Source organism: Tachyglossus aculeatus, chromosome 5 (genome assembly GCF_015852505.1).
Source record: "Tachyglossus aculeatus isolate mTacAcu1 chromosome 5, mTacAcu1.pri, whole genome shotgun sequence".
Taxonomy (NCBI): domain Eukaryota; kingdom Metazoa; phylum Chordata; class Mammalia; order Monotremata; family Tachyglossidae; genus Tachyglossus; species Tachyglossus aculeatus.
This window is the reverse complement of record NC_052070.1, coordinates 59,406,497-59,425,250: the sequence shown is the minus strand read 5'-3', so window position 1 is coordinate 59,425,250 and position 18,754 is coordinate 59,406,497. Positions and strand designations below refer to the sequence as shown.

The 18,754-nt window shown below is 50.3% G+C and overlaps 1 protein-coding gene across 1 annotated transcript in view; it reads left to right on the top strand.

Annotated features, from left to right (window-relative positions):
• The window catches only part of LOC119928668 (1-phosphatidylinositol 4,5-bisphosphate phosphodiesterase eta-2-like), a 129,508-nt gene that overhangs the window by 67,964 nt on the left and 42,790 nt on the right, over nt 1-18,754 (top strand). The window contains exons 6-11 of the mRNA XM_038747137.1: nt 5,225-5,318; nt 7,448-7,651; nt 11,077-11,197; nt 14,698-14,869; nt 16,432-16,539; nt 17,752-17,757. Of these exons, the coding sequence (XP_038603065.1) occupies nt 5,225-5,318; nt 7,448-7,651; nt 11,077-11,197; nt 14,698-14,869; nt 16,432-16,539; nt 17,752-17,757 (705 nt within the window). The remainder of the gene's footprint in view (nt 1-5,224; nt 5,319-7,447; nt 7,652-11,076; nt 11,198-14,697; nt 14,870-16,431; nt 16,540-17,751; nt 17,758-18,754) is intronic.

The window sequence follows — 18,754 nt, the reverse complement described above, 5'->3', positions numbered from 1 at the left end:
CTGAGGGGCAGAGAACATGTATGATACTTTGACCCGTTCTCCAGGAGCCTGGTAGAGGGCACTGGATACCATAGAAGCCTACAGAGCCAAGGTGTTGTCCAACCTTCTGGGGGGCCCAGATCCTTACCCGGATGCCACTTCTGGGCCAGCATCACCTACGGTCTACAAGACAGAATCACAAACAGTGACTTCCGAGAGGAGAGTTGGTCTCCTAGCAACAGAGCCACTCTGAGTGGGACAGGTGAGGAGAATGGACACCAGCAGGATAACCAAGCAGCTGCCGAACGGCCTGAAAACAGAGGGTCTGGAGGGATGCAGGGCAGTGGAGCGTTACAGCCAAAAGCTGGGAGACGAACGTGGCAGACAGACCGGCCTGGCCTTCTGAAATCCAGAAAGGAGCTGGTATTTATGAGTTGCAGCACCCAGAGGATAGTGAGATGCAACTGTAAAGGCAAAAATGGTACCCGGCCTTGGCCCATAGGAAACACAACAACCCAGCACTGGATGGTCTCCGAAGTGCTGGATGACATCAGGCCGGTGGACCCCATGGCTGCCCATCCAGCCCCACGCGGGCCTGAAAATGAACCTCAGTGCCTTGGACACGAGCTACGATCCTTATCCATCTCTGCATTGCTGTATTTTTCTTCCCGAGCTACTTGCCCCGCCTCCTTCCTTCCCTCCCTCCTTCCCTCCCTTTTCCAACCCTCCCTTCTTCCCTCCCCTGAGGCAGCCCCCAGATCTGCCTTTCCGGAAAGAGTCTCCCCCTTTCTCCCACTCCTCCTCCTCCTCCCCTGCCCCGCCTGTCTCTCGAGCAATTAGTTGCTTTGATATGGTAATTAGGCCAAGGATTATCGCTCGACTCCGATTCACCCCGGGCTTTGTGATCGGGGATAATTGCGCCATTGATAATAACTTGACGATTATCCCTGAATGCTTTGTTGTTGAACTCTGGAAGGTTTGTCATTAGCTCCGTTTTAACTCCGGCATATGGTCCCATTAAATTCTAAAGTTAGAGAGCGGGTGGGAGGGGTTTTGTAAAAATAGAAGGTGAGAGAGAGCGAGTGAGCCCCCCAACTCTCTGTGTCTCTCCCCCTCTCACTCCTCCTCTCCCTCCCTCTCCCCTCTCCTCTTCTCTCCCTCTCCCTCCCTCTCCCTCTCTCTCCCCCTCTCTCTCCCTCTCTCCCTGGAGGGAGACATCTGCTTTTGTTGGTCCTGGGCCTGCCTGTCTGCTTGCCCACTGTGACTGTCACCATTGGGCACCCCCTTGGGCAGTACAGGGACTCATGGAGAGCAGGCAAGCCAGAGGTCAAGGCTGAAGCTGCCACCAGGCAAATGCGGCTGGGTGTTTTCTGGCCTCAGAGCTGATCGTGTCTGCCAAACCAGCCTGGGTGTCCCTGCAATAATAGTTATGGTCTTAATTAATCACTTACTTATGTGCCAAACCCTGGTCTAGATTCAAGATCATCACAGTCCATATTGAATAAGCGGCTCGCAGCCTAAGAGGAGGGGAGATTAGGAATATTGTAGCCCCATTTTACAGATGAGGAAACGATGGGCTGGAGAGGTTGACTTGCCCAAGGCTTCACAGCCTAGCAATCAATTTATGGAGTGCTTTTTGGGTGCAAATCACGGTAGAATCCTGGTCTTTGACCCCCAGCCCCACTTTCACCCACCAGGCCCTGCTTGAAGTTTGTTCATTCATTCAGTCCTATTGGGTGCTTACTTCATGCTGAGCACTGTAATAAGTGTTTGGGAGAGTACAGTATAACAATAGACACATTCCCTGCCCACAGCAAGCTTAAAGTCGAGGGGAGATGGACATAAAATAATTAAATCACAGATATGTACATAAGTGCTATGGGGCTGGGAGGGGGGATGAACAAAAGGAGTAAGTCAGAGCAACTCGGAAGGGAGTGGGAGAGGAGGAAAGGGATGCTTAGGAAAGACCTCTTGGAGGAGATGTGCCTTCAATAAGGTTTTGAAGTGGAGGGGAGTAATTGTAGGATTTGAGGAAGGAGGGTGTCCCAGGCCAGAGGGAGGACATGGATGAGGACTCAGCAGTGAGATAGTTGAGACTGAGGTTTAGTGAAAAGGTTGGCATTAGAGGAATGAAGTGTGCAGACTGGGTTGTAGTAGAAGAGGAGTGAGGTGAGGAAGGAGGAGGTAAGGTGATTGAGTGCTTTAAAACCAATGGTGAGGAGTTTTTGTTTGATGCGGAGGTGGGTGGGCAACCACTGGAGTGTCTTGAGGAGTGGGGAAACACGTCCTGAACGTTTTTGTAGGGAAATGATCTGGGCAGCAAAGTGAATAGGGACTTGAGTGGGCAGAGACAGGTGGGAGAGGATAAGTGAGTGTATAATGGGGTAGCAGTTTGTGTGGAGAGGAATGGGTGGATTTCAGCAATGTTGTGAAGGTGGAACCAAAGTAATTTAGTGATGGATTGAAAATGTGGGTGGAAGGAAAGAGATGAGTCAAGGTTAAGGGTTTGTGAGACAGAAAGGATGGTGGTGCCATCTAACAGTGATGGGAAACTTAAGGGGAGGACAGAATTTAGGTGGGAAGATGTATTCTGTTTTGGACATGTTAAGACCAACATGATGGGAGGTGACATCCAAGTAGAGATGTCTTGACAAGAGGAAATGGGGTTTCCTGGATGGCTCTGGGGACAGTCCATGCATTATCTTAGGGAACTCTGGCCAGCCTGCAGAGGCAGGCTCCCAGGGGTCTCTTTGAGAATGGGCTGGAACCCCCACAGAGATAAAAAATGGTGGTCAGCTGGAGCCCGGCTTCCAGACAGATTTGCAGGCCCATGAGTGTGGAGCTTTGGGGCCCCAGTGAGAGGAAGTAATGCCACTGGAATCAAACCCAGCCTGCATCTGCAAACAACGATACCACACTCCAGAAATGGGGAGCATCGCTTTGGAATGAAGCAGGATCGTTCAAGGGGAGAGTCCAGCCTGGGAGGCAGAAGACCCAGAGGAAAATATCACCTGGATTGTCAGGACCCCGCCGGGGGCACACCTGCCAAGGATGCACCTGCTGTACCCCCCTAGCCTGAGTGGCATCAATTGCTTTACAAACCCCAGAACTGCCCTGACTCACAACCTGCTCCATCCTGCCCTGACGGCTACCACCCTGGACCCACCTCCAATCATATCGAGGCTAGATTATTTTATCAGTCTCTTTTCTGGTCTTCCTGCCTCCAGCCTCTCCCCCCACCCAATGTATACTTCACGCAGCTGCCTGGATCATCTTCTTGAAGCATCGTTTAGGACACCTCTTCCCGCTCCTCCAAACTCCCCATTGGTTTCTTATTTTCTTTGGCATCGAGTAGACTCCCTATGATTGACTTGAAGATTCTCCACCTTTCCCTGTCTTTCAAATCTGTTCTCTCCACTTCTACTCCCCAGCTGGTTCTCTTCACTTCTCCCAAACTAACTTTCTAACTGAATCTCCCTCAACATTCCTGCCTCCATCTCCTCACTCATGCTGTTCCCACAGCCTGGAATTCCCTCCCTCCTCAAATCTGTCAGAATGTAGCTCTCCCCATATTTAAGACTCCTAAAATCCCACAACCTACAACAAGTAAGACTTTTTGGTTTAATCCAAACACCCTGAGCTCTAGTAGTCATAGTATGCATTAAGCTAAATGTGCAAAGCACTGTAGGAAGCACTGGGAAAGAATATAATTCTCCAGTCATTTCTAACACTTATGTATTTATTTTTATGTATTCTTAGCCCTTATGTCTACATATTTAATTGTATGTTTGATTATTTTCAATTTCTCCAGTTGTAAGTATTTTTATGTCCAACTCCCCATAATAATTATGGTATTTGTCAAATGCTTATTAAGTGTCAAGCACTGTTCTAAGCCTTGCAGTATATACAAGATAATAAGATCAGACAAGGTCACTGTCCCTCATGGGGCTCACAGTCTAAGTAGGAGGGAGAACAGGTATTAAACCCTTATTTTACAGATGACAAAACTGAGGCACAGACTTGTCCAAGGTCACGCAACAGACGAGTAACAGACCCAGCTTTAGAACCCAGACCCTCTGACTCCCAAGCATGGGCTTTTTCCACTCAGTCATGCTGCATTAATGTTGGCAGAGAACATCTCACTTCTTTGGGTTGTACTTTCCCCAGTGCTTAGTACAGTGCACGCACCCAGGGGGTGCTCAGTAATAGCGTTTACTTCTACTACCACAAATGTGTAGCCATGGGAGATTTTGGAGGAGCGGAAAGACGTGTACTAGTGACATTTTAGGAAGATGATCTGGGCTGCTTCCCCTCTCTGAAATATATTGCCTGTCTCCCTTACTAGATGTAAGCTCCTGGAAGACAGGGATGATGATGATAATAATAATGATGATGGTATTTGTTAAGCGCTTACTATGTCCCAAGCACTGTTCTAAGTGCCAGGGTAGATACAAGGTTATCAGGTTGTCCCACGTGGGGCTTACAGTCTTAATCCCCATTTTACAGATGTGGTAACTGAGGCACAGAGAAATGAAGTGACTTACCCAAAGTCACACAGCTGACAAATGGCGGAGCCAGAATTAGAACCCACCACCTCTGACTCCCAAGCCTGTGCTCTTTCCACTAAACCCACTCTGTTTCTTATCTACCAATTCTGTTGCACTCTCCCAAGTGCTTAGCACAGCTCTCTGCCCACAGGAAGCACTCAGTAAATACCACTGATTGATTATATGCTGAAACAGGGAGAGGTTGGCGGCAGAGAGGTCCGTGAGGAGGCTGACGCAGTGGAGTAGTTGGGTGAGAGTGATGAGACTTGACCTGGAGCTCTGCAACCAGATCTAATCTTGCTACTTGTCATAAATGGTCCTCCCTTCTCCAGGCTCTAATTCTCAGTCTGGAAAAATGAATCCCGGGACCCTACAGAGGTTGGACCCCACTGTCTTGTCACAGTCTTCTCTCCATAAAGGCGCTTCCAGGGCTGAGCAAACCTGCAAACTCAAACTGACCCAGAAAGCCAGGCACCTCAGGATGAAGTAGCTGCACATCCCAGTTGCCGGGGAGGCCACGGCTCTTCACCGTGCGCCTGACTCTCATCGTCCCCAACACCTCGGGTCCACGGCAGAGGGGTGGGGGTCAGCCAGTGGAGGAATGGGGGGCAGCGTGGCCCAGTTGGGGGTGACGGGCAGGAGGTGCTGGGGAGCGGGGCCGGCCGGCGACTGAGACCTGAACCTGGGGTCCGCTCCAGATGACGAATGTGACAAAGGAATCGTGCCTGGAGGTGGTCAGCCAGTTCGAGCCATGCCCGCAGAACCGACGGAAGGGGGCATTGGGAATCGATGGTGAGTGACCAACGGGGGAGGCTGGAGGGTGGCTGTTGCATGGAGAGAGCCACTGTGGCCTGCCTCTTTTATAGGGTCAGCGCTTGCTTTCCTGAGTCGCCATTGAGAGGCTTAGCCTAGGGGAGAAGTGTTGGGGGTGTGTGGAGATAAGGTCCTTGCCCTCGAGGGACTCCCCATCTGACAGACACCCCCCACACATCCACAAACACTCCCTGACCCACACCTCTCAGGTTGTGAGAGGTCACTCGTGAGCCAGGGTATTGCTTTCTCAGCCCCCTGAGGGTGAGGAGGAAAAGGACAACAGACAGGAGGAGGAGGAGGGAACAGCTGAGGCTTGCTGGCCAGGGTCTGGTGAAAGTTGGACCTTCCCTGTGCCCTCAGCCACCCTTGTGCTGATGCATTTATAGTTTCTCTTGCCTTTTTTTTTTATTTATGTCTCCCCACAGCCGCAGCCTGTGCTTCTTGGGGGATTGAAATGGGGAGGGGCATGGGCATTTGGGGGGCGGTATCCGAATCCTGACTTTGTGTCCTCAGCTGCACTGACCTAATTGCTCACCTCCTATCCCTGTTCCTCGATGGCTGGAAGTGGCCCATTTTTCTCCCCCCCCCCCCCCCAGTCAGGAGGGTTGTCTTAGAAGAGGACTAGAGTGGGCAGGTGGGGCCGTGGCCAGTGGAGGGGCTCGGGGTATGTGTGTCTCGCAGTGGTTGTGACTCCTGGGCAGGGGCAGATATCCTGGCACTGTATTATAAAGGGTGTTTGTTCACCCAGTATCCAGTATCTTTGGGTTCAGCCTTGACTGGAGGCTTGGGATGGACTGGAGTTCCATGGGTGAGTTGTGCTCTGTATGTGTGTGTGCACACTGCAGTATTACCTCTCTATGTGCTCCAGGGCTGTCGGAGTCCCTTCCCAGGCCTTTCTGGGTGCCCCTTCTGAGCCATGAACCTCAGTGCCCAGAACTGTGGAAGAGGGAGCCCAGGCATGGGAAATAAAGACACTTTCCCTAAATGTGTCCAGTAGCAATCTGCCCCCGGCCCAGCATGGACTGCCACTACCATGCTAAACTAAGTGACTGTCCACCCTAGGGCCACTCTCTCCTGGCCCCTTTGTCTCCCTTCTAGCGGTGACCTCTATCTTGTTGCCAGGGAGGCTCTGGCCATGGGTCTAGAAGTGTCCAAGGATCCAAAGCTCTGCAGAGGGAAGGGCTGCATCTCCAGTGCCGTGCTGAGGATCTGAAGAGCAATCTTGGACCCTTCAATAAGAGCTTCAAACGCTCTCAGTTATATTTTCTCTTGCCTTTTTATTTTATTTATTTCTCCCCACTTAAATCCTCCTCGCCTTCCCCGCTCTACCACCCCCCTGCAGCCCACTTCCTTTTGGTGAATCTTATTTTGGTTCCACTTGGCAGACTGGTGAGGTCAAAATGCCTCCGGCTCAGAGGATGCAGGGAGTGGGGAGCCTGTCTGTCTGTGCCTGGGAGCTGGATGGAGGAGATGGAAGGGATGAGGAGTGGGGATGGGTGGGTGGGGAAGAGAGAGAGAGAGAGAGAGAGAGAGAGAGAGACATGCAGGAACACATCCTCAGTGGCTGCTGATAAGGAGATTGGATTCATTCATTCAATCATATTCATTGAGCACTTACTGTGTGCAGAGCACCATACTATGCTCCTAGGAGAGTACAATACAACAATAAACAGACACATTCCCTGTCCACAACGGGATCTGCAGGAGTGTGTGTATGCACCACGCTGGGTGTGTGTACATGTTTAGGGAGCTGACCCCTGTCATGGTTAGAGAAAGCAGGGCTGCATAGACTGTGAGCCCACTGTTGGGTAGGGACTGTCTCTATATGTTGCCAACTTGTACTTCCCAAGTGCTTAGTACAGTGCTCTGCACACAGTAAGCGCTCAATAAATATGAATGATGATGATGATCCCCTTCCCCTAGCACCACTTGGCCAGCCCTGACCCCTCCCTTACTGCCACGGGTCAGCTACGACCCCACTGGCCAACCTTTCCCCTTGGGCGACTGCTGGCCAGCCTACACCCTTCCGCTGCCACCAGCCAGCCCTTCCTCTGCCACAGCCCCCGGGGTCCAACCCCTTCTCCCCCGTGCCTGCGATGTCCCTGCAGGTTTCACCAACTACGCCCGGAGCCCCGCGGGGGACATCTTCAACCCCGAGCATCGCCACGTGAACCAGGACATGTCCCTGCCTCTCAGCCACTATTTCATCACATCTTCCCACAATACCTACCTCATGGGGGACCAGCTTATGTCCCAGTCCCGGGCTGACATGTACGCCTGGGTCCTGCAGTCCGGCTGCCGCTGCGTGGAAGGTGAGGGGGCATGGTGGGGGACAGGGAAGGGGGGCCTATGGTCAAGGGGGAGCCTGTCAGAGGAACCCACTCCTCTCTAGAGCAGAAGCCCCTCCAGGGCGGGGCAGGGACAAGAACAGATGGCATCCTTCTGATCTCTTTTTCCATCTGGGGGCCCTCAGCAGGTAATAATAATAATAATAATGATGGTATTTGTTAAGCGCTTACTATGTGCAAATCACTGTTCTAAGCGCTGGGGGGATACAAGGTGATCAGGGTGTCCCACGTGGGGCTCACAGTCTTAATCCCCATTTTACAGATGAGGGAACTGAGGCCCAGAGAAGTCAAGTGACTTGCCCAAAGTCACACAGCTGACAATTTGCGGAGCTGGGATTTGAACCCATGACCTCTGACTCCAAAGCCCGGGCTCTTTCCACTGAGCCATGCTGCCCAGCTGTACCTGAAGCCCACTGACCATAGAGGACAGGATTCGGATTTCTGAGGGTCATGGCCAGAGGGCACCTTCACCCGGCTCCCACCTTGGCAGCCCATGAAAGTCAGATTTCTTTCTGATTTGTAATTTGCTCATTCTTTCCCGGCTCTATCACTTCACTCATTCAATTTTATTTCTTGAGTGCTTACTGTGTACAGAGCACTGTACTAAGCACTTGGGAGAGTACAGTACAATCTTAAACACATTCACATTGGCTAAACAAATCAATGGTAATATTAATGATAGTATTTGTTAAGCGCTATGTGCCAAGTACTGTTCTAAGCGCTAGAGGGGATACAAGATAATCAGGTTGTCCCACATGGGGCTCACAGTCTTCACCCCCATTTTACAGATGAGGGAACTGAGGCATAGAGAAGTTGTGACTTGCCCAAAATAATGATGGTATTTGTTAAGTGCTTTCTATGTGCCAAGCACTGTTCTTAGCCCTGGGGGAGATACAGAGTAATCAGGTTGTCCCATGTGGGGCTCACAGTCTTAATCCCCATTTTACAGATGAGGTAACTGAGGCATAAAGAAGTGAAGCAACTTGCCCAAAGTCACACAGCTGATAGTGGTGGAGCCGGGATTAGAACCTATGACCTCTGACTCCCAAGCCTGTGCTCTTTCCACTAAGCCAAGCTACTTCTCAACGTATGCTGCTTCTCAGCGTATTGAGCGTTGTGTTCTGAGCTCTGTTAAACCCTTGAGAGAGAACAGTAAAATAAAGTTGGTAGGCGTGAACCCTGCCCACAAGGAGCTTACAGTCCAGTGGATTCAATATCTTGTCTTGTCTTATGCGATCGAATCTTCTCCAACCCATAGCGACATCAAGAATGCCCCGCCTGCAATCATTCTGATAGTGATTTCTTGGTAAAAAAAGAAAATACAGAAGTGGTTTACCATTGCCACCTTCCACGCAGAAAACCTGAGTCCTCGACTCTCTTCCATTCCCCTGCTGCCCAGCACAGGGGAGTCTACTGACTGCAAAATCCTAAGTATTTGGGAAAGTACGGCAGAAGCTATTGCCCTGCCCTCTGGGAGTTTTACAACATAAGGGAGAAAATCGAAAGGACAGCAATGATTTAGACAGAGAGAGCAGGAAGGAGAACAATGACAAAAGCAGGTAGTGGCAGGAATGTCAGGACGAAATAGCGGAAGAAATCATGGGACGTACAGCTGAATACACATGTGCCTGGGAGTGGTGTGGTATGGCACAAAATTCCTTGTGAAGCAGTGTGGCATAGTGGAAACAATATATGCCTGAGAGTCAGAGACCCTTGGTTCTAATCTCCGCTCTGCCACTTGCCTGCTGTGAGACCCTGGACAAGTCATTTAACTTTTCTGTGCCTCAGTTCCCTCATCTGCAAAATGAGGATTCAATACCTGTTCTGCTCCATATGGGACCTGGTTATCTTGTATCTACCCCAGGGCTTAATATGGTGCTTGGCACATAGTAAGCGCTTAAAAAATTAAAAAAATTCCACAGTTACTATTATTAATTCCCAAGTGTTAAGGTGGGTGTTGGGCTGATGTAACTTGGGATCTTAGAAATTAACCAGGGAATGCTTTCTGGAGGAGGAGAGTGAGGTGGAATTTCAGGAGAGCTGTGAAAACAGGGATAGCTGTGGTGGGATCAGTGCTTAATTCAGGGTTGTATACACAGTAAGTGCTCAATAAATACCACTGATTGATGGAGTGGGAGGCCTGGGAAACAACAGGGGTGATGGGTCGAAGGTGGAAGAGGCAATAATGCGGTTAACCTTGAAAGTGAGCTTGGGAGAGACAGAGCATGTCAGCTGGTGAAGAGTGCCATTGATATGTAAGGTCTTGTGACCTCCTCTGTGGTAATAATAACAATGATGGCATTTATTAAGTGCTTATTATGTGCAAAGCACTGTCCTAAGCACTGGGGTGGTTACAAGGTGATCAGGTTGTCCCATGGAGGGCTCACAGTTTTAATCCCCATCTTACAGATGAGGTCACTGAGACACAGAGAAGTGAAGTGACTTGCCCAAAGTCACACAGCTGACAAGTGACAGAGCCGGGATTTGAACCCATGACCTCTGACTCCAAAGCCCGGGCTCTTTCCACTGAGCCACGCTGCTTCGGTAGCAGTGGGCTGGAGCCTCCTCTGTTCAGGAATATGGCTATCAGGCCCACTTCCCTGCCCCCTGCTGCTATCTCTTGATCATATTTATTGAGCACTTACTTTGTGCAGAGCATTGTATCAAGCACTTGGGAGAGTACAGTATAACAATAAACAGACACATTCCCTGCCCACAGTGAGCTTACAGTCTAGAGCTGTCATCTCTTCACACAGCAGGCTGTGAGCAGCCAGATAGAGCCCGGACTTTGAAGTCAGAGGTCATGGCTCCACAACTCGTCAGCTGTGTGACTTTGGGCAAGCCACTTCACTTCTCTGTGCCTCAGTTACCTCATCTGGAAAATGGGGATTAAGTCTGGGAGCCCCACGTGGGACAACTTGATTACCTTATATCTACCCCAGTGCTTAGAACAGTGCTTTGCACATAGTAAGCGTTTAATAAATGCCATTATTATTATTATTATTATTAGGGGGTTAGAACCATCTCCAAACCACTTATTCTGATCAGAAGGGGGAAAAGGAGATTGCTGGTGGGGAACGGGGAGTAGGGGCTGAGTTCCAGGCCAAATGGTTGCTTTTGGGTGGAGGTCTGCCCGGGAGAGCGGCAAGGAGGGAGAGTCAGTCAGTCAGATTTACTGAGCGCTTTCTGTGTGCAGAGCACTGTGCTAAGAGCTTGGAGAGTACAATGTAACAATAAACCAACTCTTTCCTGGCCCACAATGAGATTACAGTCTAGGGAGAGAGGCTTGTGGGCACTGGTGACCAGGACAGCTGTCCTTCCAGGCCAAGTCAGGGTCCGGAGCCCCGGGGGATGACTGACTATTTCCCCCGATTTTCGGCCCGCCACAGTGGACTGCTGGGACGGACCAGACGGAGAACCCATCGTGCACCACGGCTACACGTTGACCTCCAAGATCCTGTTTAAGGACGTCATTGAAACCATTAACAAATACGCCTTCGTCAAGAACGAGTGAGTAGGTGCTCGTGAATCGTGAGGTGGAAGGGGGCAACCTGTCCATGCCCCTGCCTCCCGGGAGGACAGACTGCCCACGATGGGTCTGCCCTTTACTCACAAAAAAAGCAGATCTTTTGCTATTACTGTTCAGACCACCCTCACCGTCCAACAGCTCATTCATTCATTCAATCATATTCATTGAGCGCTTACTGTGTGCCGAGCACTGTACTAAGTGCTTGGGAAGTACAAGTTGGCAACATATAGAGACGGTCCCTAGCCAACAACGGGCTCCTGCCCTCCAGGGAATGGGGTGAATAATAATGATGGTTATTTGTCTCTCGTATGTCCTGGGGCAAGTCACTTGAGTTCTCTGTGCCTCAGTTCCCTCATCTGTAAAATGGAGATTAACCCCATGTACCCCAGGTGGGCCAGAGACTGAGTCCAACCTGAGAAGCTTGTAGCTAAACCAGTACTGAATACAGTGCCTCGCACAAGGCAGCGGATAATCCACTCGAGAGAGTGGACAGCCTGTAGTGAGCAGTGTTGGCCCACAGTCCTGCTGGAGAAATTAGAAGAAGAACGATGGTATTTATGAAATGCATCTTATGTGCCAAGCACTATGCTAAATGCTGAGGTAATAATAATAATAATGACATTTATTAAGCACTTACTATGTGCAAAGCACTGTTCTAAGCGCTGGGAGGTTACAAGGTGATTAGGTTGTCCCACGGGAGGCTCACAGTCTTAATTCCCATTTTACAGATGAGGTAACTGAGGCACAGAGAAGTTAAGTGACTTGCCCAAAGTCATGCAGCTGACAATTGGCGGAGCTGGGATTTGAACCCATGACCTCCGACTCCAAAGCCCATGCTCTTTCCACTGAGCTACTGATACCGATTGAATACAGTATCTGCCCCACACCAAACTCCCAGATGGAGGGAGAACACTTATTTCATCCCCATTTTACAGATGAGGAAACCGAGGCACCCTGAGATTGTGACATGCCCTAGATCACATGGCAGGCAAGTGGCAGAGCTGGAATTAGAACCCAGATTTCCTGACTTCATGTTCTTTCCATCGGGCCACACTGCCTCCCTGCTTCCCCTGACCTGGGAAAGAGAGGGAGGGCGAGGACTTAAGGCCATAAGAAAACTGACCTGAGCTTTTGAGCTTTCGATCTGAGCCGCTACAGGTATGTGGGTGGAATGGCCCCTCCTCTTCCCCGCCGTTCCTCCGCTCTCTGATGCACAGTGACAAGCAGCCCCGGCACAAATCCAGTAACCAAGTGTCAGGCGCCGAGCGCGGCTTCTGCCCTCATTATCCTGGAGGGTGCATCCCCCCCTCCAAGGCCCCAGCCAGGCACAACTTGCTGCCTCTCATCAGAGCCTACCTTGGGAAAAAGAAAAAAATCCAATTTAGGTTCTGGAAATAGAAGATGCCTTCCCCCACCTCTGTTGTCAGTTCTACATTCTCTTTTTGTAAAAATGAGCCTCACGGGCTGCGTCGCGGGGAAGAGGAGCGCTGATTCATTTATTCATTCAATCGTATTTATTGAGAGCTTGCTGTGTGCAGAGCACTGTACTAAGCGCTTGGGAAGTACAAGTTGGCAACATATAGAGACGGTCCCTCCCCAACAGCGGGCTCACAGTCTAGAAGGGGGTGACAGACAACAAAACAAAACAAGTAGACAGGTGTCACGTCAGAACGAATAGAATTAAAGCTAAATGCACATCATTAACAAAATAAATAGAATGGTAAATATGCACAAGTAAACTAATAGAGTAATAAATCTGTACAAATATATGCCATGGGGAGGGGAAGGAGGTAGGGCAGGGGGGATGGGGAGGAGGAGAGGAAAAAGGGGGCTCAGTCTGGGAAGGCCTCTTGGAGGAGGTGAGCTCTCAGTAGGGCTTTGAAGGGAGGAAGAGAGCTAGCTTGGGGGATGTGTGGAGGGAGGACATTCCAGGCCACGGGAGGATGTGGGCAGGGGGTCGACGGCGGGACAGGCGAGAACGAGGTACAGTGAACTGGGACAGGTACAGCTGATGGCGGGGCAGATAGCAATTTAGGAATTAAAAACAGAGTGGCATTTCATTAAAGAGCTGGCTGGAAGCAGAATGAAGAGGGTGTCTGTCGGTGAGGGGAGCCGACTTTGAACTGGATCGTGGGATAGAGGAAACGTGGTCTAGGTGGCTCTGATGCAGATTAAGCTGGGGTCTAGAGTAGATGCTGGCACCCACAGTGATGAGGGCAGGAGGAAGCGTAGCCTCCGGGGTCATTCATTCACTCATTCAATTGTATTTATTGAGCACTTACAATGTGTACAGCCCTGTTCTAAGCACTTGGGAGGGTGCCATGCAACCATAAACAGACACAATCCCTGCTCACAACGAGTTTATAGTCTAGAGTAGGGGAGACAGATATTAATATAAAAGAATAAATTACAGATACAGACATAAGTTCTGTGGGGCTGTGGGGGGGTGCTAACAGCAGAGGAAGCAAGTCAGGGTGATGCAGAAGGGAGTGGGAGAAGAGGAAAGGGGATGCTTAGAGAAGGCCTCCTGTAAGAGATGTGCCTTCAATAAGGTTTTGAAGCTGGGGAGAGTAACTGTTGGATTTGAGGAGGGAAGGCATTCCAGAACAGAGTTAGGATGTGGGCAGCAAGATAGGTGAGATCGAGGCACATTGAGAAGGTTGGCAATTAAAACCTAGGTTCTAGTCCCAGCTCAGCCACTGGCCTGCTGTGTGTGACCTTGGTGGAGTCACTTGGGACTCCATTTCCTCATCTGTACATTGGGGATAAGATTCTCACTCTCCATCCCTCCTTCCCTCCAGGGCCATGAGTCCTGTGTAGGGCAGGGATGGAGCCTGATCAGACTACCTCTTATCAGCCTTAGCACAATGGCTGGTGCATAAGAAGTCTTTAATAAAGACCACAGTGATAATCAATCAATCAATCGTTGGCATTTGAGTGCTTACAGTGTGCAGAGCACTAAACTAAGCACTTGGGAAAGTACAGTAAAACAGAGTCAGTAGGTATGTCTAATGGGGAAGACAGACATTAAAGTGGATTAGGGATGGGGGTTGGGGGGGAAGGAATGTGGCTCAGCTCAGCTGTGGAAAAGGTACAGTTTGGGGAATCAGGTGGTCTTAGTTCTAGGCTTGGTTCCACCTTCTGGAGAGAGGCCTTCAGTGATGGAGGTTTCTGAAAGAAGGAGCACAGGCAGGGAACATGCCTGCTAATTCTATTGTACTTTCCCAAGCACTTAGTACAGTGCTCTGCACATAGTAAGCACTCAGTAAATATCACTGACTGATCAATTACCCCCAGAGTATTCCTCAAGGTGGACAGGCTCAGCAAGAATCCATCGGCCTGGAGTTTGGGGTGACATGGGAGTGAGGCTTTGGGCCAGAGAGCCAATCAGGAAAGAGGAAGATGATAATGATAACAATAAGATGATAATGATAACCTTCCCCCCCCCACCTCCAACCCGGCTCTGTCGGGGGTCTTTCAGCTATCCTGTGATCCTGTCCCTGGAGAACCACTGCAGTGTCCTGCAGCAGAAAAAGATGGCCCAGTACCTCACCGACATCCTGGGCGATAAGCTGACCCTGCCGGCCGTAAGCGGGGAGGATGCCACTCAGCTCCCCTCACCCGAGACGCTGAAGGGGAAGATCCTCGTCAAGGTGGGGTTCGTTCTCGCCGCCCCTAGGGCCCTTGACTCTCGCTGCCCAGTGGGGGCCTGGGTGTCAGACGTCAGTGGGCCGGCCGGGATGCGCTACTATAGTTTCCTCTGCCACTGCTTTGCTCCTCTGCCATCGTCCGTTTTCAGGATCAGGTTCCGGCTCCGAGCTGGATGGCGTGAAAAGTGGGCAAGGCGAGCCCCAGGTTCTAGTCCCAGCTTCAGGTTCTAGTCCCAGCTTCACCTGTGGTCTGCTGCATGATTTGAGCTGCTTGTTTAACTTCTCTTGGTCTTGGTTTTCCCATTTTTAAACGCTTTCTACAAATTAGAGACATTTCATATCAGCAGGGCAGAGTCTCGTCGTGGGGAGGGGTGTTGGGGACACCTGTGGGATGCAGGAGGACTGGGAGGAGCCTGCTGGGGGATCCACAACAGGGTGGTCTTGCTCCCTGAAGTCCAGAAACTCCTCAAGGTGACTGGGTTTATGCTATGTGGCCCGCAGGGAGGAAGAAGAGCTGAGGAAGGCCTGCAAGCCTCCTCAGCTAGGTTGGTGATGTCTCAAAATCACTTGGGAATGTGGGGCCCTCTGGGAAGGGGGACAGAAGTGGAAGGGGATAATAAAACCCAGAATCTTTTGAGGGCATTTATTTCCCCGAACTACTTTAATATCAACTGCCTCACTGCATCCTCCCCTCAGCTCTGTGAGGTAGGAAGCAGTAGGTAGAATTCTCCCCATTTCACAGAAGAAGAAACTGAGACCCAAAGAGACTAAGAGACTTGCTCAAGGTCACACAACAAGCCAGGGGCAGGAAGTAAAACCTGGGTCTCCTGGCTGCCTGGCTGGTGCTGCCTCAGCCCACACAGCTTGTGCTGCCATGCCCTTTTTTTTTTTTTAAAAAAAAAAAAGGTATTTGTTTAAGTGCTTACCGTATGCCAGGCACTGTACTAAGACTGGTGAAGATACAAGTAAATTTGGTTGGACATAGTCCTTGTTCCACATGGAACTCACAGTTTTTATCCCCATTTTACAGATTAGGTAACTGAGGACTAGGTGAGTTAATTTATTTGCCCAAAATTGCATGTGAATCAATCAATCAATCATATTTATTGAGCGCTTACTGTGTGCAGAGCACTGTACTAAGCGCTTGGGAAGTACAAGCTGGCAACATATAGAGACAGTCCCTACCCAACAGTGGGCTCACAGTCTAGAAGGGGGAGACAGAGAACAAAACCAAACATACTAACAAAATAAAATAAATAGAATAGATAGGTACAAGTAAAATAAATAAATAAATAGAGTAATAAATAAATGTGAACCCATGTGGGACAGGGACTATGTTTACTTGATTATATTGTCTCTAACCCAGTACTTAATGCAGGTCTTGGTGTATAATAAGTGCTGAAAAAAATTAAATCAGTGCTATTTGTTGAGCACTAACTGTGTGCAGAGCACTGTATTAACTCCAGAGAATAAAATACAACAGAGGTGGTAGAAAGGTTCCCTGTCCGCAATAAGCTTATAGCCTAGAAGGCCACAGTCATTGTTGTTATTGTTGTTATCATTAGGGAAAAAAGCTTCCGGCCACCATCAGTGAGGATGCGGAGGAAGGGGACGTTTCGGACGAGGACAGCGCCGATGAGATCGATGAAGACTGCAAGCTGGTGAACGGAGATGTGAGTCCGACTGGCGATGCGGTTTCCACAAGGGCCTGCCCCACAGAGGATGGGGGAGTCTGTTTCTGGGGGGAGGTGGGGTGGTAGAGGGCTGTCCCACCTTTAAGCAGTTGAGGGGAGGGGGTGCAGAGCAGACTCCGGGACACAGATACTGGCCAGAAAGAAGCTAGAGCCAGGCCAGTTAGAATGAGGGGCTGGGAGAGGCTGGGCGGTCCTTAGGATAGGTGGGTAGCAGTGATAGCTAAACCAGCAGCAAATTGATGGGTGGAGAGAGGGGACTACTTGGCAGATGTAGCGCGTTGGGGGAAGAGGTAGCCACAGAACGAGGATGAGCTGGTCAGCTCCCAGGGCTCAGCCTGGCCTGGGTCCGACACAGAGCCGAGAGGCAATCCGCCGGGAACTCACGCTTCTCGGGGACTCTGGTAGAGAAAACCTTTCCCGCTCCCCATCCTAAATTCTTGCAAGCTTCCAATTCCATCCCCTGGGAGTAGATCTACTTCCCTTTGTTCCTTCCCAAGAGCTTTGTGGATGAGGTTTAGTCTCTCAGTCCCTAGCAGCCTAGTCTGCCCCATGCTTGGCAGCAGCTCCCACACCCTCATCTACCCGGGAGACCCAGGTGCCCACTGTCTCCTCTTTGGACAATATAGGCAGTGTGGACTAGTGGGAAGAAGACAAAGCTAGTGGTCAGAGGATCCAGGTTCTAATCCCAGCTCCACCTCTGACCTGCCAAGTGATCATGGGTGAGTTACTTAAGTGCTCTGGGCCTCAGTTTCCTCAAATATAAAATGGGAGTAATAAGCCTGCCTCTCCTTACCTCAGAAGAGTCTGGAAGTGCTCTGGAAAAATAAAATACAAATTCGAGGTATTATTACCATTATTAGTATTATTATTTCCATTCCACTCAGAGCTAAGAGGGCAAACAGAGTATCCCGATGTCTGGTCTGTGAGCTACAATCTCCTCTGCTGGTCTTGGAGCACCTGAGTCGGTTCCTGGCCTAGCCTGGCCTAGTCTGGATTAACCCTTTCAGTCCTAGGGGTTCTCTGAGGGCATTCCCCTGTACCCCAACTCCCCTCAGATAGGAACCTTCGGCAAGGGAAGGCAGGATTCAGGCTGTTTCCTCGGGTTTGGGGGGCGGAAGGGGGTTGCTGAGATCTGTGATGTTTGACCAGTGCCTCTCTCTTCTTTCTGCCCCTTGTTGCATGCGAACACAGTGGAAGGTATTGTATGTTGGGGGGGGAGGGGGGCTCTTTCCTGGTTGACCCAGGGAAGGCAGGGGCCAGGATGCCCCCTTGGAGGATATTGAGGGGAAACCCAGCTGGAGACAGGCCTCGATGCTTTAAGAATCTCTGTGATGAGTGGGTGTGTGGTTGTGTGTGTGTAATGGGGTGACTGCACATCTGGGTGCAGTTACCTGTGGCAGAAAAACTTAGAGATGTGATCACATCCCTTGGAAAAGTGGAACCCGGCCCTTCAGCACCCCCACATCCTCTTCTGCTTTCCCAGGCAGTCTAAGGGGTCTATAGGAAAGGAATAATTCATTCATTCATATTTATTGAGCACTTACTGTATGCAGAGCACTGTACTAAGCGCTTGGGAAGTACAAGTTGGCAGCATATAGAGACTGTCCCTACCCACAGTCTAGAAGGGGGAGACAGAAAACAAAACAAAACATGTAGACAGGTGTCAAAACTGTCAGAATAAATAAAATTGTAGCTATATGCACATCATTAACAAAGTAAATAGAATAGTAAATATGTACAAGTAAAATAAATAGAGTAATAAATCTGTACAAATATATACACGTGCTGTGGGGATGGGAAGGAGGGAGGGCAGGGGGGCGATGGGGAGGAGGAGAGGAAAGGGGGGGCTTAGTCTGGGAAGGCCTCCTGGAGGAGGTGAGCACTCAGTAGGGCTTTGAAGGGAGGAAGAGAGCTAGCTTGGCGGATGTGCGGAGGGAGGGCATTCCAGGCCAGGGGAAGGACATGGGCTGGGGGTCGATGGCGGGACAGGCGAGAACGAGGTACAGTGAGGAAGTCAGCAGCAGAGAAGCGGAGGGCGCAGGCTGGGCTGTAGAAGGAGAGAGGGGAAGTGAGGTAGGAGGGGTGAGGTGATGGACAGCCTTGAAGCCTAGACTGAGGAGTTTTTGCTTGATTCGTAGGTTGACAGGCGACTGCTAGAGATTTTTGAGGAGGGGAGTGACATGCCCAGAGCGTA